We start from the raw sequence: 21,035 nt of genomic DNA on the forward strand, positions 1-21,035 counted from the left end.
ACCATCAAAGGAGATATCTTTTTCTGGAATTTCAGTTTGAACATTTGATGGGAGAGGATTTTGGGAGGAGGGTTCTAAACATCTATGTTCTTGCAAATGTTGTTGTCACACCAAGTCTTCCATGCAGCTGCAGATGCTTGCCTCCTTCTTAAACAAGCAAGCCTTAAAGGTATCGTGTTGAACTATAACCCCTAATCAGTGCTAACTTTCTTATGTTTTATGAATTTTTATACATATCTAGATATGTATCTTGCACTATATCATATAAATTCGAATGATTGTATTACGTAACGTATCTCATACATGTAATGTACTTGCGCATCAAATAAAAAATTGCATAATTATTGCATCCTAAATATATACAATACAAACCAAAAAGCCTCAAAACTAATATCAACTTCAATTCAAACCAAAAAGCCTAAAAACCAAACCAAAAAGCCTCAACATGTTCAAACAATTCAAACATTATACAATATACAATACAAACCAAAAAGCCTCAAAACCAAATTTCAAACCAATATCAACTTCATCAAATAATGAACGCATAATTTCAAACTTTTTTCATTACTCAATCGTACTCTACTTCAGAATAAAGACTCAAAACTAACCTTAAACCCTAATAAAAACCATTTTTCATAATTTATAACATATTTGCCATTTTTTTAAATTAAAATACAATTTTACGGATCAACTTGATCCATAATATTCTTTTGGATGAGGTTCCTCTTACGAATCAACTTAATTTGTAAGAGTCATATGGATCAACTTGATCCGTATGACTCTTACGGATTAAGTTGATCCGTAAGAAGGAAGTTCATCGAAAATACTCATACGGATCAAGTTGATCCGTATACGTATTGTGGATCAACTTGGTATGTGTTAGCTTATTTCATCCATAAACCTACATCCTACTACGGATCATCTACCTTGTACTTGATCCGTATGCTAAACCCTGTCACCTACCCTAAAGCGAATCTTCTGAATCCCTATGTGGATCAACTTAAACACATTACAAACCAAAAAACAAGTAGCAAAAAAAACCATGGGGAGAAGAGCCTTACCTCAACGTCAGCGATGGAGCACATCCTCAATGCCGTCAAAGCAAAGCTCTAAAGCAACGCAGGCCAAACATGGATAAAGAAGAACACGGCGACACAACAAGAAGCAGAGCGTCAAAGAAGAGATGACGAAGGCGCAACAAGAAGAAAAAGAGTCGCGTCAAAGAAGGAAGGGGAGGTGCTAGATGCACAGACGAAAAAGAGAAGGAGAAGAGAAATGTGGGTGCATCGCCATTTTGTTTTAAAAAAATACCCAAGGATATTTTTGTCCATTAACATAACATGCTGGGTGCACCAACAATAATGCTGGGTGCACCTAGCATCTCCCTATTAATTAACAAAAATAATAAAAACAACAAAGAAGAAAAGTAAAGGTAGAAGAATTTATTAAGAAAAGAAAAATCTGGGTTGGTATGCTGCGGTAGGCTGCTAGCATCATAGCAATAGCACGCCATTTTCATCTGCTTGATCGGATCTGCCACCGAACGAACCCTAAACACTCTTCCCTCTCTCTCTCTTCATTTCTCGTTCGATTAACATGGCATCTCATTTACTCAATCACTCCTCCAAGGTGAATCAATTTCACGATTCAAACACACACACACTTTTTTTTTTTATTTGTTTATTTATTTAATGCTGTGTATTCGTTTTCAGATGAGAAATGCTTCCAAGTTGCTGCACCACGAGCGCGCTCTTTTGGTTCGTTGGTTTTCCGGCGATGCTCATTCATCCCTCAACCGGAACCGCGGTAACTGCTTCGTTTCCTGTTTAAATTTCAACAGCAACTGAATTCGGAGCTAATTTCAATTCGATATATTAGGAATACTGTGTGTTGGATTGACCTAATCGATTATTCGTGTGAAGATTCGTATGTGTGTACTAATTAGAAATGTATATAGTGTGGGATGCTTGATTTGCTGTAGGTACATTGCCAATGGGTTGGAGATATAAGGTGGGTCGGATGGGTAAGGGACAAAGGAAGAGGGGAAAGTTCGTGGGTTTGATCTCCTCTGCTATCAAAACTAACACACTAACATTTGCCTAAAAAGAAATTTGCCAATGGGTATATAATAGAGGTGACATGGGAGAGGTTACCTTTATTGTGATATTGGCATGTTCTGTTGTGTGGGAACTATTTGATTTGAGTGTCTGGTGAATGGTGTTCCTTAAGTTTTATTTTCTATGTTTATAATTGTGGTTGGTTATTTATTTAGATGTGTGGAAAACTCAATTCCACGAGTCTTCAGCAAGAAGCAGTGTCTTTGAACCAGCCTCCTGCTTTAATGTAAGAGCAAATTTACATGCTGATTATGCAATATATCATAAAAAAAATTCTGTCTCAACCATCTCCCTTTTCTTTTCCTTGTCTGTGCTATTGCTTTTTACACCTTTTGCGTGTTTCATATTTTCATCTGACCCAAATTCTCTCTCTCTCTCTTTATTTTTTTATTTTTTTTAGAAACATTCATTTGGCATGCAGAAGAGAAACATCTTCATGGCTACCATTAAAAGGGGTTCCATTATCGGGTCTGAGTTCAATGGAGAGATTTCACGGTATGTCACTCTTATGTTAAAAGAGTTTTAAATTTTATTTTCTTGTATTTTCCTTGCTTCTAAAGGGGAATGCCACTAATTTATTTTCAATCAACCATGTCCTCCAAAAGAAGTTTGCAGGTACTGTCGAGGAGATGCTATGCGTCAGCCTCAGGTACGCTTCATGATTCTTTTTGGGCTGTTAACTTTATTTTCTCCAAGTTTTTTTATTGGGTTACCTATGTGATGCTTGGAATGCATACTACAACTCTGAGGCTTCCTCTGTTTGGCAAATTAAACTTTGGAATTTGAATGAAATGGAAGATGTGTATTAGGTACTATTAGGCTGCACCCACCACGTCTTTTCTCCTATAGTGTTAGTTATTTTGCTAGTGTTATTTATAGATAGAATAGGAAATGTGCTCAGTAGAGAATTGCAAATGTATAGCTACCTGGGCAAATCGGTGACCCTAGTTTCTAACTACTCACCAGTGTCCTTGACCTTGGATTGAGCCAAGGCTTTTCTTAATGGTTTTTTTTTACAATATGCTAATAATCCCGAAATCCATGGCATGGTTTAGGGAGGACCAAGTCCCCTAAAAGTTGTTAAGTCGAGGTACAAAAATGGTTTTATATCTATTATGTGTCCCCTTACACAAGAACTCTTTCAGCATAAAGCATGGCAATACACTGTGCACAGACAAACTTTACCTTGTGCTACATTTAACTTATTTATGAAGACTAGAGTGGAAAGATCACACTCCTAACTACTTGGTAATAGGTGTTCTAACACCATGTCGAAGTTCAACTCTCCTAAAACCTTAGCTTTTTTCTGTGGAGATACAAGAATGAAGGGTTTTACATTTCTCTAACATTGCACGACTAAATGTGAAGTTTTCTTTTTAAGTTGTCAACAGTTGAGAAATGTAAAACCGTGTATCATTCATGTTGTGTGGAACCTTGTATCTGCCCATTATGGAAAATTCTATGCACTTGATTGGTTGTTACCTAATAATATAGTTTTTTAGATACAGGAATTGTATCTTTCCAAAAGTTACAAGTCCTTCACCTGTCCTTATTAAGCGTTCCTTTTTCTTTTTTATAAAATATTAAGTTTTGAGACTATCAATATAAATAATAGTGTACTTATTGATTTCATCACCAAAATTTGTGAATATATTTCAGATCTCCCCCCACACCAGGAAATTGGAATGCCTTCTCTCTCACCTACAATGACAGAGGTTCCTACTTTTCTGAATCTTATGAGATTGCTGTATAGTGGGTCATGATTTCTCCTAAATTATTCTCACTGATACGCAGGGTAACATTGCAAGATGGTTGAAGAAAGAAGGTGATAGAATCTCTCCTGGTGAAGTGCTCTGTGAAGTTGAAACTGTATGGTTCTTGAACCAGAGTTAACATGGCATGTAAAATACCACTATTGAGATTCTTATGTGAACATTGTCATCTAAATGTATTTCATATTTCATATGAAGGATAAAGCCACTGTTGAAATGGAATGTATGGAGGAAGGTTTTCTGGCCAAGATAATCCGTGGGGATGGGGCAAAAGAAATTAAAGTTGGTGAGGTATTGATATCTTCTAGCTCTCCCCTCCTCTCTTCTTTGGAAAGGACTTTTTGTTCGTTGTTCCATAGTTTGAAATTGCAAGAATAAAATATTTTGGCTTTACACGCTGAACTTTATTGACATATGAAAGGCATCATCAGTATTGGTAACATGAAGAATTTCTTTCATAGGTAATTGCCGTAACTGTTGAAGATGAAGGGGATATTGCAAAATTCAAAGATTACCAACCTTCAGCATCTGAACCAAGTGAACCCCCTGCCAAAGAAACATCTGCCCCACCTCCACCAAAGAAAGAAGAGGTGGTAGAGGAGCCTGCCCGAGAACCTGAGCCAAAGGTTTCTAAACCCAGTGCACCACCTTCATCTGGAGATCGCACATTTGCTAGTCCCCTTGCTCGAAAATTGGCTGAAGAGAAAAATGTTAGTTATTAGTTATTAATACTAAAATACATGAAATAGACTGTCATTTTTATGACATTAGATAATCCATTTTCCTCACTGATGTAGGTACCTCTCTCTAGCATTAAAGGAACAGGACCTGAAGGGCTCATTGTCAAGGCCGACATTGATGATTACTTGGGTATAATTCTGTCTTTCTAGATATTTGTCTGTATTCTGTACTTATTATAGTGGAAACAAATGCTTCATTGTTATGCTTGAGAATTCCTCTGTCTATCTTGCTCACTCTAGGATGTATTGTCATACTTGGCTGATTGAATTGATTATAGTGTAACCTTTTTTACCATCTGATGCAGCTTCTGGTGCTAAAGAAGTTTCGGCATCCTCCAAGGCCAAGGTTGCAGCAGATGCAGCATTGGATTATACCGACATTCCTGTCTCTCAGATACGGAAGGTAGTTTATTGAAGAAGTCCTGAAATTTTTATGTTTCTGAAATTTTATTAGATGACACTTCTGTTTCAAGCAAAAATCAAAGACCATTTTTTGGACCATGTCACACATGGTGTTCCCAATTTCATGTGAACAGAAATTTTATATGCTTTTTGGTACTTTTGCTCATAATTGCTGGCACATTTTATTTTCTCCTTCTGTGTGTCAATTTAATGTAATGTTCTGATCTTAATGTATCTTGTGTAAGCATGGGTGATGTTTTTTAAACAAAACTATACATATTTTTACAGGTCACAGCTTCACGGTTATTATTATCAAAACAAACTATCCCTCATTACTATTTAACAGTAGATACATGCGTTGATAAACTCATGAGGTAAGTCTCTATTATCAAATATTCGATAGGTTTACCAGTCATACATATTATTTCTGATAATGTGAACTCCTTATCTATAGCTTGCGGACCCAACTCAATTCATTGCAAGAAGCCTCTGGTGGCTCTCGCATATCAGTTAATGACCTTGTAATCAAGGTATTGGATGTTTCTCTTTAAGATATCTGTTCTTGTAATTTGCAGATTGTCTTCCTTCTATCTTGAGTTTTAGTTGTTAATATGGTAGGGCAGGACATCATATCTAACGAATATGCATGAGGAATGCTATGACTGCTGAAGATCATATTGAATGATTTTTCACTTGTCTGTCGTTAGCATAGAACAAAATGTCAAAGTGTTGCTTGGATAGAGTTTCTTCTAAGGGACCTCTGTTGTCTCTATTTGGCCACATCATGGATCATAGACTCTTCAATTCTATTTGGCCACATCTTAGAACTTCATGAATCTTAGCTTAAAACGATTCAAAGAGCATTACAGTAATATGTGTCCCCATTGTGAACGGAAAAGTCAGGTATATAATTCAGGAATGGCTATGGTTAAGATCTCACATTGACTAGGTATGGGACCAAAGTATTCCTGATAATGACATGGGAAATCCTCCTTCCTTGAACTAGTTTTTTTGTGTTGAGTTAAGCTAATTGGTTTTCAATTCTAATATAATTTAGAGCTTGGGCCATCAACAAATGTCCAGCCCCACAAACTTCATGCTCCAAATGTTTCAATCCTGGGCATGACCGGTGTGTGTTAAGATCCCCTATTAGCTAACTATTACTATATGACCGAAGTACTCCTAATATTTCTTGTAAGGCTTAATTCATTCTCAATTCATTCTAATAGTTCAAAGTTACTCTTAGTCCTAATACTTTGATCTAGCTTTGGTGGTTGAGTTAGGCTCAATCCATTCTCAATTCTAATTGTTCTTAACTTCTTATTGGTAGTGAAAATGCAGAATGCAGTATAGTGAAATTGATTTTAGCCTAATACTGTTACATCATCACCCCTCAACCTCTAAGGGGGTTTTCGGTTATCTGAGTTGCAATCATGGCTCAAAACTCGTCTAAAAATAAATTAAAATAAATGTTAACTAAGTTTTGTGCAGGCGCTTGGGTAGTTTGCATACTTTGCATCTGGTCATAAGTTCCAACCTCATTGCCAACATTGTAAAAATAAATAAAAGAAACTAAGTTTTATGCTTGTTTATTTCAGGCTGCTGCTTTGGCTCTCCGTAAAGTTCCTCAATGTAACAGTTCATGGGCAAATGATTATATTCGCCAGTAAGTCTACATTTTTTAATGTAGTATTGCCATCAAATTTGTGAATCACTTTAATTGTAACATTTGTTAATTTCATTTTTGTGCAGGTATCATAATGTGAATATTAATGTTGCTGTGCAGACAGATAATGGGCTCTTTGTTCCAGTTGTCAGGGTGAGCAAGGGCCTCTTTTTAATATTTCAAATACAATTACAGCCTTTATAAGGGGCGTTCCCAGGTCTCTTTGGTTCGGATTTGGAAGAAAATAAAATCTGAACCAATTGATTTTAATCGGCTTGGATTTCAGAATTTTTTTTGCTAACCCAAACCAACCTAACCCAGTGATGAATGGGTTGGTTTGGTTCAGGTTATCAGATATCCGACCAAAAAAATAAATTTTGAAAAAATTAAAAAATAACATGGTTTTGTCCCAATTTTGACAAATAATGTTGTCATAAAATAATGTAAGCAACATATTTGAATGTAATTGACTTATACCAACTAAATAATAACAAATTATAGAAAATAACACGATTGATCGATTAAATCATAAAACTCCCATCTTTATATAATAATAGAAAGGAAATAAACGAAGTTATCCAACACAAACCGTGATTCTAAAGGCAAACTAAAGTGAAACACAATGGAAAGATTGCCAGTTAAGCATTAAAATAATAATAATAATAATAATGTATATAGTTGGTTTGGTTCGGGTCGGTTTGGATTTGGAAAGTCTGAATCCGATACCCGAACCAATCAACATCGGATTTCAATTGGTTTGGTTCAGGTCCAACCTGAACAAGAAAAAAAATCCAAACCAATCTAATTGGTTTGGTTTGGATTGTCGGGTTCGTCGGATTGATCCAGACTAATGAACACCCCTTGTTCCAATCATAGGTCCTAAATTTGATCTTGTATTCATAATATATGCAGGATGCAGACAAGAAAGGCCTCTCTAAAATAGGGGAAGAGGTCAAACAATTGGCAAAGAAAGCCAAAGAAAACAGCTTGAAACCCCAAGAATATGAGGTAATTAGAGTTTCATGTCCATTCTTTATTCATCTGTGAATAACGACCTCTTGGGCTGGTTTATGAATTTTTGGGTGGACTTGCATTACAGGGAGGTACATTTACAGTGACTAACCTGGGAGGGCCATTTGGTGTCAAACAATTCTGTGCAATCATCAATCCTCCTCAGGCAGGCATTCTTGCCGTTGGATCTGGTGAGAACAGTTTGGTCATTTTTCCCTTTTATTTCGTTTATTAATTGCAGTCACTTTTCTCTTATCTTCGTGCATTGCTGACTACATGAGCAGCTGAGAGGAGGGTCGTTCCGGGTTCGGGTGCTGAAGAATTCAAGTTTGCTTCCTTCATGTCTGTGACCCTCAGCTGTGATCATCGTGTTATAGATGGTAATCATTCTTAATCTGCTGCTTATTGTCTATTTTTTTTTGTAACCAAAACTTTAAGCTTTATTTTGTAGCAAAACATGATAACAATACACTTTGTTGTGTTCAGGTGCAATTGGTGCCGAATGGTTAAAAGCATTCAAAGGCTATATTGAAAATCCAGAGACCATGTTGTTGTAAGAATAAATAGAAGGCTCCCATGACGTACTAAATTCCTTTCAAGTCATTCTAGGCAGGGGATGAGATTTTGTTCACCTGGGTATTTCTGTTTGGCCCATTTGGGTTTTGTTGATTGTATCCCTGAACAATTTTTGATGGAAGTATTTAATCGCTGAAAATAAATTTTGCAGATTTGTAATTTTTTTAATAAGAGAGGGTAGATGGGGCATTTAATTTAAACCCAAAATATTGTTCTCTCACAATAGAATGCTGCCCCGTGATACAGACAGATGAGTATGCAACATTTTTTTTGTTAGATGCTGCAAATATTTGAAAGAACGTGTATTTAATAAACTAACATGTTGACATCCTCACTTTCTTGTTTATATAGATAGCCTTGATTTGATAGTTAAGTATTGTCTTTTCAATTAAAATGCCCGTATATGGCTTTATATCACAATAATAGTGCAGTCAAAGTCAATCAAACATAATATATGTTCTCCTTGTGTTAAAAGATGTGGCTTTTAAAAACACGGTTGGTTTCAGTTTTTTTTATTTATATTTTATCAAACATAGAATATTCCTTGAATAAATAATATATGCTTTATCATAACTGTGATGTATGTTAAGTTTATTTATTTTATTAACAATTATTTTTTAAGTAATTATAATTTCTTATTGGTTGATAATATCACTCAACTATTTTTTAACGCCCTACTTACCTCACTTTTAGCTTTGTAACTTTATCATCATTTTTTCCTTCTAAAATCCAAAGTTATTAGAAGGTCAAAACTAGTTTTCTAAGATACTGACAGTAAGACAATGAAAAATACTATCCCAAAAAAGTTAGTGAACGTTAAAATGGACAAAAATGTAATACAATAATATTTCAAAGACGAGCGTAATATTTTAAATAAAAAATAATTTTAGCTCAAACATCTAACCAAAAAATATCCTAAATCACATTGCTACGTAATATAAAAATATAATAAATTAATAATTATCATCTCCGATCTTTTATATAAGAATAAAATAAGAACATTTTTTTCCTAATTACAAGAAATATGGTATGATTGTTATCAACTTTTCAAATATATTAATACAAATTATACTGTGTTTGTTATATACTAATCCTCTAAAAAATCAATATATTGATGTTACTATAAAAATCAGAAATTAGAAATTGTTATATATGGTAAATTTATTCCTTTTGTAATAATTATTTTAGTAATCATTGTTAAAATAAATTCTGATTTTGTATGAATATTAAGCTCAAATTTTGTTAACCAAGTTTAATTTTTATATACTATTAATATAAAGAATTTTATATTATCAATTATTTAAAAATTATTTTTATTTATTTATTTTTGTATTTTAAAGAAATTATAATAAAAAATAGTAAACTTAACATACATGACAATTTATGTTTTGATGATAACATATTTCATGCATTTTAATTAAATTGTAGTTAATAAACCAATATTTTAATGTTACTACAAAATCCTTAAGAAAGTTAAAGTTGGCAGAATATGTAGCAAAGAATGAAGCTAAAAACATTCCAGCACGAAATTGCAAGTTTCTTTGTTTGTTTGGATTATCTGATTGTGAAGCAAAAATATAAGTCTATGCCTCTTCACAGAGTCAAATCAATGAAATCGCGTGTTTGAAAATTTTCCATAATGTTTGAAAAATCCTACTATGGCATAATCAATAGAGTAGTAGACTTAGTCATTATCTAACTGTGTGAAAAAAAATCCATTTTGCCCAAACCCACCATAACCTCACCGGTCTGATCTGATTTAAATCCAATTTAGTGGATCAGATTTTTTTCCAAATCCGTTTTTAAATAATGGATCTTGAAACTGGAAAAGTGAAAACCAGTTCCGCAGATATTGGCAGGCAAGCTACAAAGTTTGAGCCTGCCACCTTGGTTTTAAGTGGGATCCTATCAATGATTTGTGTGAACCTTGAACTTGTACGGAAAGTCAATTTAATGTTTTCTTTTTTATTTAATTGCTATGCTATAGTTTGAACCCTAATACATATATTACTAGACTATTTCTTTTTTTTACGTAATATATATTGCTAGACTACTAATATTTGAGCATGTGCATTATATAAAATAAGTATTTATATTATTCAACTAAAATTCATAATTTATGCATAAATTATATCATAATTAAGATATGTAATAAATAAATGTTTTTCAACATATGAATTATATTTTAAATTTATAACAAATAATTTATGTTGTGATATATTGTTATTTTTAATTATTGATAATTTATTTTTAAAATATATTAAAATTTAAATTAAAACTAAAGATATTGAAAATGATAAAGTGAAAGAGTCAAAGAGATAGGAAGTTAAATTAATCATTCAATTGATTTTAAAAGTTTTATAAGATAAAAAATAATAATAATTTACAAAAATAAATTATCCTTATGTGAATGAGTAGGAAAAATGCCTTAAATTGCTAAAATCATTTAAAAGTATATTTATTCTTCCTGATTTTTTTTTTCATGAATATACTAATTTTAAATGTTTTATTCTTCTGCTTGTTTTCATGCTTCAGTTATACTTTTTCCTCTTCGCGTCCTCTATATTGCAAGGTATATATAACATTATTTTTGGCTTTTAATGGTTGTCCTTTGTCCTTTGGTGTGTGATTATTCTTCTGCTTGTTTTCATGCTTCAGTTTTACTTTTCCCTCTTCACATCAGTTACTGAAGCATTGTTTGACAGCTTTCATTGCACATGATTTCTAGTGTGGTATTATGTAGCAGGAGAGCTTTGACTTTGATTTTGCTGTTTTGTTTAGTATCAATTGGTTTATGAGTTGAGCAAGTAGTATTAAGTTGTTATATTTTACTCCTTGATGGGGGTTGTAGGGATGAATATTATTATGCTTGGAGCCTGCATCAACAAACTTTGGACAGGAAACCTCATCCTTTAATTTAATGTTCTATCAGAGTTATCACATATTCATCATCACATGATAATTCATTTGTATTCTCATAACTGATTCCACTGACTAATATTTAATGCAACATTTTTGTTATTTTTTCTGAAGTTGTTCTATTTCTACTTTGTTGTCATTTTCTATATTAGTTTTTTAAGAATTTGGATCTGAAAAATCCAAATTGTTTTTTTTACAAGATATGGATTTGGATTTTAAATCTAATCCATTTAGTTGGATATGGATTTAAAAATCCAATCCATGCCCACCCTTGCAAGGAAGTATCTCTGTCACTTTCTACTTAGATGGTCATGTTTTTGTTTTACTTTTAAGTAGACTTCACTTTCAAATTATGATAATTGAGAAAGCAAGAGCAAGATCATAGGAGGAAAATGGAGCAGAAGCAGCAGAGCATAGACCAATTCAAAGGCAATACAAGGTTACCCAGTTTTGCTATTCCAGAAAGATATGAACTTCATTTAATACCTGATCTCTCTGCACGTACTTTTTCTGGCACCATGCAAATTAGTCTTACGATCAATGAAAGCACCAGCTTTCTTGTCTGAAACTCCGAGGAACTAGTCATCCAAAACACTCACTTCACTAACTCTCAAGGACAGGTGAGTAGTTTTTAGTGATCAAAATCTTTTGTTTAAGCACATAGTGAATTTGGAGTAGTGGGTTTTGGTGGCTCTGTTCTGGGCTTAATTTCTTCAGCAGTAAACTCCATGTGATGTTGTTGTGGATACTGATAATGAGATACTAGTTTTGCTGTTTGATGAAACTCTGAGTGGAGGAGTGTTGCGGATTGGGTTTTCTGGGATTCTCAATGAGCACCTAAGAGGGTTCTACAAATGGTGCTTCCTTTTCTCTTATTTTCTGTTATATAGTTCTTAGTTTCTTACCCAATACACTGTAGCTGGAAACATGTTCTTAGTTGCTCTTGTTCTTTCATTACCAATTTACCATATTTGAACTGTGGGAAATATATAACAGCAACAAGTACTTAATATTTAGCTTATAATGTCTATAGGGTAGATTGTAAAGCAGTTCTGACTTCTGAGATTCATCTAAAACCAGTGCTTATCTATTTTGATTTCATGGACTCATTAAGGTTTGACATCAAATGCAGGATAATTGGGAAAGAATATTGGTCAAATATGGTGCTGGACTTTTACTTACCAATTTCATAAGCCAAATAGTCCCACTGGTAAGCAAATGGAAAAGAAAGATTAGAACTAGTGAATCAATTACTGTATTGCCAGATTCTTTCATTTCAGCCAAAACAATATTTGTCAAATTTTGGTTATGAATTCTGATGAATTGATCAACTTAGCTACAAAAATTAACTGATTGTGTGAGATTTGCGGCAGGCAGCCTGTGAGTTGTTGTGGCTGTTAACTTTGATATTTTTTAGTAAACACTACATGAGAACTGAGTAAATTAAGTTTATACTATATGATGGCAATTCCAATGTTGAGATGTGACAGTTTCTATAAGCCTTCATAGTTGAACCTGTCATTCCTTAAATTTCATGATCTGGCAGGTTAATAGTGATGAGAAAGCAGATGAGATAGAAGCATTTTTTGCCAGTCACATGAACCATTCCATCGTTATGCATTTGAAGTTAAGCATTGAACGTATCCGTATCAAAGCAAGATGGATTTGAAGTGTAAGGCAAGAGCACTCTCTGCAAGACTTGATCAAACAATTAGCTCACAGGAAATGATAGCTTTGACAAAAGTTACCTTTTAAGCAAATCTATTAACATAGACCGTTTCCACTAGGCTGTCTATACCTCTGCCTCTTGTGCATTCCTAATATCTTGCTATATTTGAGTAAATACCAGTTTGAGAATAGTTGGGTCAGTCCAAAATAGTTAACCAAGCTGTCATGTATTCCTCAAAGTTTATCTTCCTTATTAGTAATTGTTGTATTAGTGAAAATGGCAAGTCTATTCAGTGGACAAATTCTAGTTTATTGTAGTAATTTGCAGCAAATGCCTAGTTTATCTCTGAGAAGTAACATTCTTTCCGCGGCACACAATTGTGAACGAGATGCAAAATGAATTATGTAAACTATCCATTGATCAATTAAATAACATTTGTACAAAAGCTTGGAATAACAATGAAAATCTTACACAAGTCGCATGCATAAACCAACTCCACCCAAAAAAAAAAGAGCATTCCAACAACTACTAGTCAGAATTCTCTTACACAAGAACCACTCCTCCCATTCCTCTATATGAATTTAAACCCTATGTATGTGTGTGAACAATTAACTCTCATAAAAACTGTTTTAAAAAAAAAAAGTTTAGATAAACTAAGCAAAGCATCTCCTTTGTAACTCCAACTTGGTCTAGCTAGTTCCATTCATGGTTTGGTGAAGGGGCAAGATTGGACCTCCCAATCCCCTGCCCTGAAGTTCATCTTGGCCATCCTCAAACCAGCCCTGAAGCTCTCAATGAAGTGGTGAGCCTTGGTATCAACATCAGGGCTAGGACAGAACAATGAGAGTGCACTCACACTTGCAGAATCTTCACCATTTTTGGCAAAAGGACTATTGACTTGGCTTCTTGTTTCATCATGAGTACTAGTTGTTGGTGTGTCCACACTAACTTCATCCAAATCATCAGGTGATCCACTACGTGAACTACCAATCTGTCTACCCTCACAAAGTCACCCTGCACCCGGAACTTCCACCCCGGCAACTTGAACGGCGGCAGTGGTGGCGGTGGAGGAATAGGGTTTAATGGTGACTCATTGCCAGCCATCATCACATTAGAGGAAGAACCATGCTCCCTCTTGTTTGATACGCTTGCTCTTGTTATTGTTGCCACACAAACAATGTGACGGTTTTTGTGTTTCCCTTTCTTCAAAGAAAACAGGTTCTGAAAAACCTTAGGTGGCGGCGGTGGTGGTGAACTTTTCACAACGGAATCATTTCCTTCCGGCTTCGCATTTCGTCGAACTCCTCTCGTTCGAGTCGTCGGTAGCGGAGGACACGGTGGTGACGCCGGCGGTTGTGAATTCTGCGCTTCAAAATCGTTTGTTTCGCGTTTCTCCATGGTTTCCGGCTGATATGTTCGCTTGGCATTTCTCCGAACACCTTTAGTTCTTGTCACCGGCGGCGGTTGTGAATCCATCACAGGTAAATCATTTGCTTCATGTTTCTCGATTGTTTCCGCTTGATGTGTTCGCTTGAAATTCCGTCGAACACCTTTCGTTCTCGTCGCCGGCGGCGGTGGCGAAATCTTCGCATCTAAATCTTCCCTTTCATGCTCCTCCACGGTTTCCACTTGATATGCTCGCTTGACATTTCTTCAAACAGCTTCCGTTCCCTGCTGCGGCGGCGCAGTGGGGACATTATCAATTCCTATTTCCTTTTCTTCTTCTTCAGGCTCAGTTCTCATATGCCTGTGGCGGTGCCGGAGAAGGTAAGTATTATCATAAAACCGGAACCTTTCATCAAAGCTCCTCAGCCTATTAAACGATCGATTATGAATCTGAGAATAATCGTTTTGGAACCATGCTGATGGTGGCGTAGAAGGGTTCGAAAACGTTCTGCGAGAGCGCGGGGTTTGGGTTTCGGAGGTGGTGTTGGTGTTGCTTCTGCTGAAGAAGCCGCAAACAATGGGGAAGAGAACGAGTACGAGGTTGAGGGAGTCGCAGCTGTTCTTAACTGTACGAGGTTTGAAGAAGATGTTGGAAGCGAACGAGTGCAACGTAGGAGGTCAGTAACAGAACGGTGGCATTGTCCACGTGTCACCCTCTTGTTGGTCCATTTTGTATAACGATAATAATAATATGGTGTGCGGCGTGTCTTTATGAATGAAAGTGAGCTTTGTTTGTTTGAGATACTTTTGCTTTGTGTGTTGGGTAACGTTGTTCTGCTTTGCTTGATTTGATTTGTTGGGTTAAATGCTGGTTGGAACGTGAAAATGAGCATGTGAGCATTTTGAAACTGAGTAATTGAGCTTGACTTGACCCTATGGATTAACTTTTGTCTATTTCAATGCATGCCTTGAATCGTGCTAATTGTACATCATGCATGTAACAATTTCTTCATTCATGGAATGGAAGGGAATTGAATGCAAATACCATCAAGTCCATTTCCCTTTGCTTATTGCTTCATTTGAAATTGATGTTTATTTGATTCGCATTCTTGATCATCGAGACATCGTATATTAACATAAGATCGTCATCTTGCACGGATACAAAAAAAACACGTGTAAAGGATTTGAGCTATTTATTCGTAAAAGCTTATAAGTTTATGAATTTGAACTGCATGATCGTGCAGCTTTGTTTGAACTCCACATGGCACAATCATAATCCATTAACATACGTAGCTGGTAATACGCATAAGACAATTGACAGATGCATTTGCATCAACTAAGATGTAGACCAAGACAAACGACATGTAAAAGAAACAGAGCTTTTCACACCAAAAAACCAAAGATTGAAAAGAACCCATAGACATCTTGTGAGAAAGCGCGTTATATTGTTGTTGTAAGTATCAACAACTTGAAAGTTTTGTTGCTTGTGCTAAAAAAAATCAGCTTCTTAGTTCTTATTAATAATTAGGCAGAAATTACTATTTTTATTTCTTTTGAGGTTATTTTATTCATTTTTTTATTGTATCATCTTGAAAACGGTGCATGACCTTCATATCATAGGTCCCAAAGCACGGTGTGAAAACGTTTTAGAGCTGTGTGATTGAAATGGAGAGTTGGATGGATGAGGGTGCGCAGGATGGAAAAAATACCATATAATTGTTCTTTTTTTTTTTTTTAAGGTTTCTCTATCGCTAACCTTCCCTTTCCTTTTCGTCTTTGATACACACTTCGGACTGAGTAAGGTAATGCCAACTAAAATGAACGAACTCCGACCAACTTCCTTGTGTCGCCTCCATCTCTATGAGAGACGTCTTCTGAAGCCATCGTGAGGTAGGAGACTTTGTCGTTCACGATGGAGGGGGAGGATGTAAGTGATGAAGACAAAAAAGAATGAAAATAAAAAAAAAATGGTGTCAATGAAAATCAGTGTTGGGTTTGTGTTGTGTTTTTAGGTGTCAATGTGTCATTATATTGTTCGTTCAGATGTCATTATTTCTAATACTGTGTAATTGTATGTAAATAAAATCATAGGAGTGTTCAATAGTGTTAGAATGGAGACCGAAGAGATCTTCATTGTATTTTTTTAATTCTTATGTCTTAGGTTTGATGTTGATAGTGATATTAATTCTATTTTTTGTGAGCAAATGTTTCGGTAATGATTTTTGAGGGGAAAAAGTTTTTTTGTTGATATAAGAAAGAAAAGAAAAAGACAATCTCCTACTATTGAGATCATAGTATCTTGGACATCCATCGAGTAACAAATGTATCTAAGGGCAAAAAAAGTTTTGTATGATAGAAGACATCTTTCATTAGAGAGTACATTGAATATAAATTCTATGTGAGAAGAAGATAAAGTTTAGTTCAAGTAAATCAAACACAATGTGAATATTCCAACGTGAATGTTATAAACACTTAAACACCTCAAATGCGGTCTTTCTACATGACTTAGACATTATTATATATGAGTTTAATGACTTAGACATTATCAATGTATAAACTTTTACTTACTATTGATTAGGAATCACTAGTAATTTGACTTTTGAGGTAGTCATTATAAAATTAACAAACTTATCATATAGAATGATTTGTAATTAAATGACAAAATAAATTTATTTTACACTATAACTTATTTTCTCATTATATAATATAAAATGTACTTTTACTTCCTTCAATTTTATTTAGAGAGTAAAATAAGCGATTAATTATGTTGAAATTTTAAAAATATAAGTCAAAAGTAAAAAGTGCATTCTCCAAAGCCACTACTCCACCACAATTATACATTAACCTATTATTTTAAAAAAAATCAAAATTAGAGTAAGACAAAACAAAAGTGTGTTCTTTGAGAGAGGGATTCTTGATGCTCTCCACGTATTTTAGAATCATGTCATACCAAAGTTATTAGGTGAATCACAAATAGCTGAAATGCAATTGCAATTAAAAGGCTATCTTAAACTTGTTAGATAGCAACTGCAAATATTCATGACCAAGCGTTGACACATCAAGTACTTTACACCTGTTTTGGTTCTTTTGAACATTTCTCATCTTGAAGTACTTAGCAAAAATGCAACTTCTACTTGAACGTGAACAATATGAGGAGTGTTCCAAAGGACATCAACTTGGGGTCTTCCTCATGCACCAGATACCACCAGCTTCACCCTGGATTCAAGCGGAGAACAGCACATAAAACCAGGCTTTCATATGATCAAATACCAGCAGCACTATATTTTCACTTTCTTGTTTTTTTTCTAATAAATTAATGATAGCAACTAGTTACCAACACGAGACACATACACACCAAAATAAGTTAACTGAACCATCTTTTTTGATAAAATCCGAGTTATATCATCCTTGTCTATACACAACTCCAAGAAGGGGGAAAAAAGCAGCTCTACATCCACATAATGGAATGGAAATAGCTTTAGACCTTTGGTGCTTTGGTACCTATTTTTCTTGATGATCACAAGAGTTTGATCTACCGTGGATGGATCAGGCTTGCCTTCCTCGTGTAGGGGCTGATATTAGAAGTGATTTTTTTGTCACCTTAGCTAGAGATAGGTGGTTAGTTGAAAGGTAAATTACAAGAAAATAACAGCTACTGTTATCACTGCGGCAATTGTGAAAAGTAGAGCCTGCAACACCAATAACAATGTATTAAAACAAGAATAAAAAACAATCACTCCAATGACAACATAAATAAGATTAGATATGGCAAATGAAACAGCAGAATATACTTCTGCAAAGTAGAAGAATATGCAAAACAGCAGAATATACTTCTTAAATTAAAGTACAAGACTTACAGCAATTGCAGAAGCAGCAAGCCCAGCCCGCTCTCTTGGATCCTTATGATAGTAATTTCCAAAGTAGAGAATTGTAGCATAATACCACATTAGTGGGCAAACAAATCCTAGCAGAAGACTGGAAAGAAAAGGAGGGGACTAGATGCAAACATCAAACTATGCAGGCAGAAGAAATTGAGAAAGAGTAAATCTGTACAAAATTACTCACGAGAACCATCCAATGCCACAGCCAAAACATGGAAGTGGCTTGTCAAATTTTCCCAATAGTGGGTTCTCTGTATCCCTAGTAGGAGGATACTCGCCTTTTCTTTGGTCAGCTGTATCCATCTAGAGCCCTTTGTATATTAAACTCAACTTTAGTTACTATTTTTCACACATAAAAGAGGAATACTTGCATATTTGAGTGTTTTTCTTTACAAAAAAGCCTTAGCAACAAAGCATGGATATCATCATAATACTTTTAGGAGGTGGGAATAAATTGAAACCAAGACAGAAACAAGAAAATAAAACAAAAAAAGTCAAGATGAGAAGTAGATGTCATCTGCCAATGATCATGATCACTACCCAAAAAAAAAAAAAAAAAAGAATACTAAATAAGAATAGCATTAGAAAATAATGAAAAAGAGTTTCTACACCTCATTCCATGGAAAAAAAAATATGCAATGAGCGATTGAGATAAGTGAGATAGTCTCTGGCTAGGTTTGGATTTATCCTTATCTTTATATTGTTATTTATCTTTACGTGTTTACTTTATCATCTGTGAAATTGAGATAAGTCCGTTAAAACCTTACCTCCTCTCTCTCTCTCTCTCCATATTTGTTATCAATTTCAGTTGAAATAAGAAAAAGCATCAGTATCCTCCCTACTTTCTATGAAAATGAATCCGTCAAATTAAGATTAACACGGGATTTGCATACTTTTTTTAGGGTAATTGATTCAATAGTTTTTGAGGCATTAAAACAACAACCTCAGTTATCCAATAGTTTTTGAGGCATTATATATGGTAATATAACCCTCAACAAAAAGAAAGCTGACAATAAATACTAATGATGAGATAATGAGATCATTATATTATGAGTTTCTGAATACAAGGCTAGCACCATATTAATGCCTCTTGTATGGCATTTGCATACAAAATCATACATCCATCAAGGCAGCAACAGCCAATAGCAAGTTAAACTTTCAGAGCACAATTCCAGTATTCTACCTAGCAGGGGCCACTAAAATAGAAGAAAATCTAGCAGTGTTTAACTTACACAAGAAATCAAAATATTCAAAATCAATTTGGAATCTCCTGGTAACACCACTACAAATAAGAGGTCGTTTCCAACAGTATAAACAGACATCCAAACAAACTACACAAATTGCACTTTTCACATGATAACTCAAAACAAAATGATATGGAATTCCAGCATTTCACTAAAAAGTACTGTCAGACACAGGCTGCCCTCCTTATAAAGAACTCTCAAATCTCAATCCCGAATTTCACGGAGTGGAGGGGACAGTTTCAGACCAAGATTTTCCATTCCTAAATTATAATCAGTTATCAATTCCACATCTAAGAGGTAGACCATCCACAGATTGAAGGTACTTGATAAAGGATCTAGAGCATATCTCAGAAAAAGGGGATGATCAAATTAACACATCGCTGACCAATGAAAGCATCTATTTATTTTTTCAATATCAGAAAACATCTAATTCATCTACAGTGAGTAAAAAGATTACACACACCAGAAAATGAATTATGAGTGGTTACTTCAATTGGTCCTCAACATAACCAAGCATTCAAGCAATGCCCAACTATGATTTATGAACACTAAATATGGTTTAGCCTTACTTCCTTATGCAAGCTAGAGGATCCACCACTTACAAGGCAAAGCAAGAAAACACTCACATCACCCAATTTCCCCAATTACTGAAATTCTAGTTCTAGACACTAAAAAAGAGTGGTGGGGTGGACAATTACCAAAATCAGAAGTCAGGCACAATTATGCACAAACTTCAGAATCAATGCAAGAATAAAGAGAAGAGAACCACACTGAAATCAGCACTGCCTTACAAGTAAAGTTATTAGCTCAAACTATATTTACAAAAACATACATACATACATACATACATACATACATATATATATATATATATATATATATATATAAAGATTAATGCTGTATCCCAAAAGCCATCAATACAATAAAAAAAAATTAAAACTTTATTTAAAAAATCACATACATATTTAAAAACAGCGAGGACCCATGTTTCATCAACGGAATTCCTTCAAACCCATCTTCTAATTTTCCATCTCTCACTCCCCCGAGGGAAAAAAATGCATAAAAATAAAAAAATTACCTTTGAATTAAAAAGCAAAGGAAAGTGAGAAAGAGAAGCGTTTCCGAAGGAGAAAAAGGAAGCCGTTGTGTCTCTACATGGCGTTGTTGTTGTTCGTATGTTGTTGGGAACGGTAAGGGATAGTACAGAGTGGGAACTCTTTGCTTTTTTCTCGCTTCAGTTGCTGTAACAAAATCAATACACTGGCTTCTGCATCCGACGTCGTGTTCCTGATTTTTTTCTTCTTTTGTTTCTTTTTTTTTTTTTCAAGTTGACAGAATAAATTGAGATTTAATTTTGAACTTTTGGGTTGGTATTCTTTTCATGTAGTTCAGTTTTATAGAGGAAGAACTTAGTTTGATTCTCGTATAAATTTGATTCTCCTATGATATACTATTGAAAGGACCGAGGACCGTGAAACATCAAGTATGATTAAGTTCTGAGTAATTATGGTTGTTGTTAATCAAAATTAAGTTATTTCCAAATAAATAAAACTTAGATTTGTATAGGTAAGGAATTAAGGATAGGAGATAGATGATGTATATTATAGCATATGGTTAAAATTATAGAAAATATTTAAAATTGTTTCAATATA

At 34.6% G+C, this 21,035-nt stretch overlaps 2 protein-coding genes and 1 pseudogene across 5 annotated transcripts; 1 reads left to right on the forward strand and 2 right to left on the reverse strand.

Annotated features, from left to right (window-relative positions):
• Positions 1–1,425: 1,425 nt before the first annotated feature.
• LOC114390770 (dihydrolipoyllysine-residue acetyltransferase component 2 of pyruvate dehydrogenase complex, mitochondrial-like) lies at positions 1,426–8,630 on the forward strand. 2 transcript variants are annotated; one of them, XM_028351648.1, is made up of 19 exons: positions 1,426–1,629; positions 1,713–1,806; positions 2,273–2,343; positions 2,518–2,612; positions 2,723–2,766; positions 3,777–3,832; positions 3,912–3,986; positions 4,088–4,180; positions 4,351–4,599; positions 4,687–4,759; positions 4,935–5,032; positions 5,320–5,405; positions 5,486–5,561; positions 6,630–6,697; positions 6,784–6,850; positions 7,610–7,705; positions 7,797–7,899; positions 7,993–8,088; positions 8,195–8,630. In XM_028351648.1, exons 1-19 carry the CDS (start codon positions 1,597–1,599, stop codon positions 8,263–8,265), a joined length of 1,644 nt encoding a protein of 547 aa, XP_028207449.1. In that variant the 5' UTR covers positions 1,426–1,596; the 3' UTR covers positions 8,266–8,630. The 2 variants fall into 2 exon arrangements, with proteins under 2 accessions (XP_028207449.1, XP_028207450.1); XM_028351649.1 differs by having other exon boundaries at positions 2,726–2,766.
• A 4,631-nt stretch (positions 8,631–13,261) lies between these two features.
• Positions 13,262–14,383, reverse strand: LOC114389316 (annotated as a pseudogene).
• Positions 14,384–17,153: 2,770 nt separating this feature from the next.
• On the reverse strand, positions 17,154–20,802 carry LOC114389514 (60S ribosomal protein L18a-like protein). Of its 3 annotated transcripts, XR_003661788.1 has the most exons (5): positions 20,462–20,802; positions 18,324–18,450; positions 18,116–18,233; positions 17,760–17,947; positions 17,154–17,474 (listed from the first exon to the last, which is right to left on the reverse strand). XR_003661788.1 is itself a non-coding variant. In XM_028350201.1 (4 exons), the coding sequence occupies exons 2-4, from the start codon at positions 18,440–18,442 to the stop codon at positions 17,894–17,896; spliced, it is 291 nt and encodes a 96-aa protein (XP_028206002.1). In that variant the 5' UTR covers positions 18,443–18,450; positions 20,462–20,802; the 3' UTR covers positions 17,154–17,893. The 3 variants fall into 3 exon arrangements, 2 of the variants coding, with proteins under 2 accessions (XP_028206002.1, XP_028206003.1); XM_028350201.1 differs by having other exon boundaries at positions 17,154–17,947; XM_028350202.1 differs by lacking the exon at positions 20,462–20,802 and having other exon boundaries at positions 17,154–17,947; positions 18,324–20,213.
• Between the last annotated feature and the right edge of the window lie 233 nt (positions 20,803–21,035).

The sequence above is a fragment of the Glycine soja genome, chromosome 16, assembly GCF_004193775.1.
Source record: "Glycine soja cultivar W05 chromosome 16, ASM419377v2, whole genome shotgun sequence".
In the NCBI taxonomy this organism is placed as follows: Eukaryota; Viridiplantae; Streptophyta; class Magnoliopsida; order Fabales; family Fabaceae; genus Glycine; species Glycine soja.